Below are 7,500 nucleotides of genomic sequence, written 5' to 3'. Positions count from 1 at the left end.
GTTTTAAACGTAAACGAGAGAGAAAGCTGAACTTGCGTGTCGAGTCGGGCTCAGGGGGGGGGAGACCCCGCTGAGAACGGACCAGCGATCAAATTTGTGTGTCATCGTGAAGATTAGGCCTACATGTAGATGTGTGGAGGATCTGGTATCCATTTGAAACAGCATTAAACAGCGTTTAAACCCGTGCACCCTCCCAACCCCCCCCCCCCCCCCAACCCCCAGATTGCATTTGAACCTTTGACCTAACCGCATAATGTTCTCATCGATCGGATGTCAAACATATTTCTATGGGGGGCATATTTCAATGGTGCTGAATCGGGTGTATCACAGACGCCATAAGTTCTTGGGGCATTGTGAAAGAAACTGCCCGAGGTCATGGCGGAAGAGGCGGTTATATTTGACCTTTGGGAGAAGGAACCTCTATGCCATGCGTGTCATTAGTCTTGCGAGCCGAGTGTGTGTTTCTCAAGAGTGTGTTTTTTTTATCCCTGAGTTTTTTAATGTAGACATATGTCTTATTTATGTCACTTGATTGAACAAAATATGTCAATAGTAACTTATAAAGTTGATTCTCCATTGTGAGGGTTAGTATGAGGATTGTGTTTGCTAATCTGCACAAACAAACCCAACAAACATCCGCATGCACACAAACACACACACACACACACACACACACACACACACACCACAAATCCCAATTAAACAGAAAAGCTTGGTGATTAAAATTGCTTAATTGCTACTTGTGCTCCATTGACATTGTCCATATTTGAGTAGGCGGCGACAACATTGTCTCTAAATTTAAACGCATTCGCTTTGCCAGAGCTCTCTGAATATAATCAATGTTTTTCATCCCACGCTATTAACCAATCATAGCAGGAGTTTCTAATCAAGACATTCAAATGCGGCGTCATTAGCCCTGATCTGTAAAGAAGATGGGGAAGAGAGGGACTGAGTTAATAGGAAAAAATCTGCTAACACACACACAACCTCTTTTCTTTAAACACACTCAGCCCAGCTTAATTCCGGCCCTCATTTTGGCTTCGCACACAAACATAAGCAAACTGTTCTCACAGATTCTCTCCTCTCTCATTCTGATTTAATCACTCAGTCACACACACACACACACACACACAGAGGCGTGTTTGTGCCGAGGTGCACACTTTACAAGAGATCTTTGTGAGGCGGCCCAGCTCCAGGTATGTCGAAAGCAGAGAGGGTTTTTTCAGGGAAGGACGGGGGCGGGGGGGGGGGGGGGGGGGCTGTTTTGGTTGAGTGTGGTTTTAAGGAAGGAACCACGGTAGGACTGAACCAGGGGTCCTAGGGGAAGGCATGCAGAGACTTGCCTGACTCCCTGGAAGCAAAGGACTCTTTGTTAATTTATTTGTTTAAACATGTGCTCACAGGCCCAGGCAGTGCTCTGGTACGTACACTAAAGAGTCACTTTAATCCTAATTTGGTTCTCCATACTCTCTTTTGGCTTTATCCTATTTTCATACAAATCATTCTCTTTTGGTTTGACCTCACAAAGGGAAAAAGCCACACTCTGTTCATAATTTGAACTCTGCGTCAAGGTTACATTGTACCAGTTCTCGCCCTGCCTGGTCGTATCCGAACAGGGAAAGCAGAAGCAATTTGCTTCATGGTTTTAATTAAGGCCCGACAGGATGTGTGCGGGTAGAAACTTGTTGACTGAAGAGAACCCTTTCTCCACATGAGAGGAAGACGCTTGTAGACAACAGAGTTGTAGAAGACTTGTGGCACGGCATGGCGCCTCATGTTGGTATTTCAGGTATTCGGTTGGAAAATAAAGTAAGAAAACAATAGGTGTGTAAAGTGAATGAGGGGAACACAATATGTTGGGCATTACTTTGTCTCTGGCAGCTGTAACCTCTGAGTGAATGCGAGGTGGTGCTTGAATACATTCATCTTTTGTTTTATTCACTAGAAGAAACAGTAGAAAGGTTATTTATGGATGTGTTTTTCTGTGTGGTGAATTCTTTCCTGACTGGGACTGTTGTTGATGGTGCCGGTGAAAGCACTGCTTTTGCGGAAAACACGTGGATGTGGTGCCCAAGTCACGGTTTTATCATGACATCACTGTCTTCAGTGTCTCATAGCCAACAACACATGGGCTTTGGGAATTTTGTGGGTTATCTGTTGTCTTGCACCCTTCCATTACAAATGACAGACAGGCCGGGGCAGGTCCTACCACCACCGTGTCCGTGACAAACATTACAAGGTCACAGACGAGGATCGAGGTCAGCGAAACAGTTTCAAACGCAGAAATCATATTGCTCAAGGGTTAGATGACCCATAATGATCTGTCACTTCTTCTGTACTTAGTTCGGGGTAATGCAGTGAATACAGAGACAGCAGAGCCTGACTTCAACAGCATAAAAGCCACACATACGGCTATACCTTGGCATAGCTGATGAGGGACATGTAAGTACACCTGCAAAGCTTGTACCTATGGCAATGATTTGTGTGTGTGTGTGTGTGTGTGTGGGACATAGGGGAATCACACCCAGAGTTGTGTCGGGCTGTAATTATGGATACACACTGGGATTGTTCTGCACTAGGATTTTTTTTCCTTTTTTCCAGAGCAGATGTGAGCCAGCTAATAAAAGGCCTGTTAATCAGCGGAAAAAGACAAAAAAAACAGAAGCCACGCATGTGTTTTGGTGCCCGCACTTAAACAAAGCAGCTGGTTCCAGCCGTATATATATAGTGTACCAGCCGGGGACACATGGAGCAGTCAAAGGATTAACCGCAACAACACTAATTTATACATTTGTTTCTTTGATGTAATTTAGACGTGAATAAAGTATCGTGTTTTGAAGAACTACTCTAGCGAACCTAATCTCCCTTTCGAGTGGAATAAAGTCTGTCTGTTTGTCTGTTCGTCATTCTGTCTGTCTATCTCTCTAACAATTCTATCCTACTCTATTCTATTGCATACGAGAGGTAACATTGTCCTCAGTTTAACCTGGTGCTCTTCAAGGAGGTGTGAGGCATTCACACGAGGAGCTGCATCAGCTGACCCCGCACTAATGGTGCGAAACGCAGCAGCTGTGGCCTGAAATGAAGAAGTAAAAAAATGACGTCAACGTATTCTGCCACCGCTGTCTCTTCTTCGTCCCTGCTTTTAATCAAGGAAATTGATGATCACTTTTTGAAAGATGCGTTCAATTTAAATCTTAATTATTTCAAATATCGGTGCTCTTTAACTCCCGACTCTTCTTATTACAGTGACACCGTTGCATTGTTATATAGTACATTGGAAAGGAAATCGGTTCACATCTGTGACACAGTGCCCAGTGCACTATAAAGAACACACTGTTTTATATGACCCCTAAGGCTGTTAGACATGGCCTTGTCCTTTTGTCTAACTTTTGCCCTGCAGTGCTTTCTATGGGTAGGAACCTCTGACCTTACATGAGACAAAAGAAAATCTTACAAAATTATTCTCATGCTTTTGGTTGTGAACAGACCCCCTGGCCCCATCATCTATGAGGTAAAACAATACACTGTAGGCCTATGAGAAGACACACCCAGGGTCTGCTGTCACTCATAGCGTAGGCCTATGTTTCCAAAACAAATTAAGAAAAGCATGTTACATAAGCATAATTTAGTTTTCCTTCTTCAACTATGGAAGAGTGAAAATAATCATTGCCTCTAGCGCAATATTTGTACACTGAGTCATTTTAATTTGACAATCTCAACAAAAGACTCTTAGCTCCTCCAACAGAGAGTAGGATTAATCCTCATCAGAGAGAGAGGGGGAGGAGGGGAGAGTAGAGGGAGAGGGATCTAACCGGATTAGTGGCCACTACAGTTTACCAGGCGTCTGTCTCTCTGCGTTCTGCATGGGACGGTCGTGTGTGTTTGCGTGTGTGTGTGTGTGGTGTGTGAGCACTGCAGTTTTGCTCACACTGCATGCTACACACAAGCCAGTGAGCCATTCATCTACGGAGTACACTTGTTTGAAGATCTTTTTTACTCCAACCAACTTTACTTTTTGGGACGTTTTCATTTGACTTTTAACCGCTGTCAACAACTCTTCGCGTGGATCTTTTTAAACATTTATTTATTTATTTATTTATTTATAGGCCATATTAATTTATTTATGATCGTTTCACAAAATAAAGTGTATTTCAACACGCCATGGCGGATTAGTGATAACAATAGGGTTTAACGGACGTTTTGCCCTAATTTTGTGTATTTACATAGAGAGTACAAGAAAGTTTCAGCAGCTTCGCTTTCACGGCTTCGCTATCCGGAGCGGTGATGCTGTGAACAGAGAACCAGCCTCCCCTTCCTCCCCTGCTGCCCGATGCACCGGGAGGTGCGTCTCTCGCTCGTCTGTCTGTCCCCGAGGACACTGAGCCAGGGTCCCGGGGTTAGATGGTGCTGATCACGGACGACAGGGATGGAGGCAGCTCCTCGACGCGCGGCAAACACGCAACACATCTCCAGTCAGCGCAACAACAGCAGAAAGCTCCAGCCGGGAGAAGCATCGCCCACGTCCACCCGGTCATCGCGCCCGGTTCTGACCAGGACCATACCTATCTCAGCTCCTTAAGAGAAAGCGACGAACTAGAGGATGAAGGGGACGAGGAGAACGACGATGACGAGTTCGAAGAGATCGATTTCGAGGACTTGGATGACTCCCGCAGCATCGCCTCGGACGACTCCTTCTACCCGCCGGAAGACGACGTGTTCGGGGGCACGCCGTCTCCGGAGTTCGCCGAGCCCCTGTCCCTGTACCAGGCGTGCTGCACCAACAACGCGGCGGTCGTGCGGATCATGGTGCGCCAGGGGGTGGACGAGGAAGAGGTTCGGAGGACCGATAGGAACCACCGGGTAGGCTTTCGATGGGTCATGAGGGATGAGTGGGAACACCTCGGATGAGTAGTTGTTGTTTTTTGTTCTTGGTGTCGTTTTGATCGTGTTTGGTACACACGTGTGATGATCGTGATTATCTTTGTGCCATTTATTGGAACACTGATTTGAGTATGGCCGTTCAATGCACGCATTATTCCGAATGTGTAAGTAGGCGCAAAACGCACCACGTGTGAGAGATGAAGCGCGCGTTTTCAGTGTGACCACTCATATGGGGCAGAGGCGTTTGCATACGCAGATTACTTTCAGAAACTAAGCCTACAAGAGCTCGTACGAGTTAGGGGATTTTATATCTTCAAATGTCTAACGTCAGTCACACTTATTGGATGCTAAGATGATTTGAGACAGGATTTGAAGTGTGAGGACTGAGGAGGGCTCTGTGTGTGCAGATCAGGGCTCTATGGAAGCCATGGGGCAGGAACTCAAACAGTAAACACATATTGGGATTGGTGGGGCCTGCTTACTCCCTAGCAATTTATAGGTATTGAAATAAGTGGGCTCTGGTGACAGTAGTGGCTTATGTATGACAAAGTAGTGGCCAGTAGTGGCCAGGTGTACGACAAAGGGCCTCGACTGTTCTCTGTATGATACCATCAGGTGTGTGTGTGTGTGTGTGTGTGTGTGTGTGTGTGTGTGTGTGTGTGTGTGTGTGTGTGTGTGTGTGTGTGTGTGTGTGTGTGTGTGTGTGTGTGTGTGTGTGTGTGTGTGCGTGCGTGCGTGCGTGCGTGCGTGCGCCCGTGTGTGTGTGTATGAGATTAACAAAGTAATGGCGTTATAATGCATGCAAAAGAGTGACTTGTATGACACATTGACCATCCAACTAGATACATTCGAAATTCAGTCTTTTTACAGAGCTTATTAACTGATCTCTTTTTACCTTTCAATGAAAATGATATTTAGAGCCTGCAGGTTTACAGTCACACACAATTGAACCCACAAGGCCAGCACAATGAGATGATGCCACCGTGAACCAAACATGGTACAATCCACAGAGGATTACAACTCATGTACCCGCACCATGTTACATATTGAACAGTAAACGTGTGTGTGTGTGTGTGTGTGTGTGTGTGTGTGTGTGTGTGTGTGTGTGTGTGTGTGTGTGTGTGTGTGTGTGTGTGTGCGCGTGCGTGCGTGAGATTAACAAAGTAATGGCGTTATAATGCATGCAAAAGAGAGACTTGTATGTGACACATTGGCCCTAGGTAATATAATGCTCTACTTTACCATCTCTGCTTTTTGTTTCACTCCTAATGTTCTGTCAATAACATCGGATATTTCTAGTCTCTCAATTTACTTTTTACCCTGAGCGTGAAACTATGCCTACAGAAGCTCAGCCCGTCGTTAGTTTTACAAGCGTAGAAAGAGCCCCCTTGAGCCCTTTATTGCACTGTGAAAATACAGTCAACAAAACATGCAATCAGGCGTGTGTGTGTGTGTGTGTGTGTGTGTGTGTGTGTGTGTGTGTGTGTGTGTGTGTGTGTGTGTGTGTGTGTGTGTGTGTGTGTGTGTGTGTGTGTGTGTGTGCGTGTGTGCGTGCGTGGTGTGTGTGTGTGTGTGTGTGTGTGTGTGTGTGTGTGTGTGTGTGTGTGTGTGTGTGTGTGTGTGTGTGCATGCGTGCGTGCATGCGTGGTGTGTGTGTGTGTTTTTGTTGTGTGTGTGTGTGCCTATTCTGGTACAGGTGTATGTGCGAGTGTGCATGTTAGAGATGTTTGTGGTTTTGCTAAACCTACACATTTTACTGCATTTACAATGGGCAGTAAATGGAATGCTCCATTAGACCCACTGCTCGCGTTACATCATGTTTAATCACACATGCACCGACGAGTTTGCCTTGGCTGAGAATATTCAAGTCGTTTTCATCCACAACCAACGGAGCATTCATAGATTTGCCCTATTTTACACAAATAAAATATACACACAGTCTTCTATTTTTAAATAATTAAAGTGCTACATTAATGCTCAAAGCTATATTTTGTTTCTGAAATGGTTAGGCCTTGCTCCTCTTAGTGCATATGCTGTTGAAATAAAATGGCTCAGTATTTCCTCATTAGTAGGCGTCAGAGTATATATTGAAGTTCGCATCCAAGTACACATCAGAGTACACAGAGTACATATTAGCATACATCCAGCTACATATTAGAGAATATATCCTGTATAAGTGAGTTTACATCACAGTATATTTTAGAGTATATCTCAGTCTCTAATGGGATCTGGATCTGGAGTCCTGGCAGAGGACAAGAGCCAGTGGAGGGGGGGGGGGGGGGGGGGGGGGCTGAATCTATCCTAATTAGATTGGAGACCCCATTCGTTTGGACATTGAGCAGATAATCTAATACACCAGTAATGAACACTAAATTGAACTGGTGGTGGAGAGCCTGTACAGTCGGAGCGACCCCCAACCAAGCCCTGCTTTTCGATAGCCCATACCCCATATATCCCGCGCAACCCTTTTTTCTCATCTCCATTCCCCCCCCAACCCCCATCTTCCATGTAACAGAATGGGCTCTGTGTAATGTGCTGATGAGGTCTTCGTCCTGCAGGAAGGAAGAGCGCACAACAGAAATGACATAAGTCGAATAGCATGCATGTCATTAAATG

At 45.3% G+C, this 7,500-nt stretch overlaps 2 protein-coding genes across 4 annotated transcripts in view; both read left to right on the top strand.

The window, feature by feature from the left end:
* Nucleotides 1–101, top strand: part of ropn1l (rhophilin associated tail protein 1-like) — a 6,114-nt gene extending 6,013 nt beyond the window's left edge. For both annotated transcript variants that reach the window (XM_056584068.1, XM_056584067.1), the window contains exon 6: nt 1–101. This exon is cut by the window's left edge and continues 144 nt beyond it. The gene's annotated coding sequence lies outside the window, so the exon portion shown is untranslated.
* A 3,748-nt stretch (nt 102–3,849) lies between these two features.
* ankrd33ba (ankyrin repeat domain 33ba) overlaps nt 3,850–7,500 on the top strand; it is an 18,127-nt gene continuing 14,476 nt past the window's right edge. For both annotated transcript variants that reach the window (XM_056584514.1, XM_056584513.1), the window contains exon 1: nt 3,850–4,863. In XM_056584514.1, coding sequence (XP_056440489.1) covers nt 4,405–4,863 — 459 coding nt within the window. In that variant the 5' untranslated portion in view covers nt 3,850–4,404. The remainder of the gene's footprint in view (nt 4,864–7,500) is intronic.

The sequence above is a fragment of the Gadus chalcogrammus genome, chromosome 23, assembly GCF_026213295.1.
Source record: "Gadus chalcogrammus isolate NIFS_2021 chromosome 23, NIFS_Gcha_1.0, whole genome shotgun sequence".
In the NCBI taxonomy this organism is placed as follows: Eukaryota; Metazoa; Chordata; class Actinopteri; order Gadiformes; family Gadidae; genus Gadus; species Gadus chalcogrammus.
Note: the sequence above shows the minus strand (reverse complement) of the source record. Positions and strands in the feature narration are given on the sequence as shown.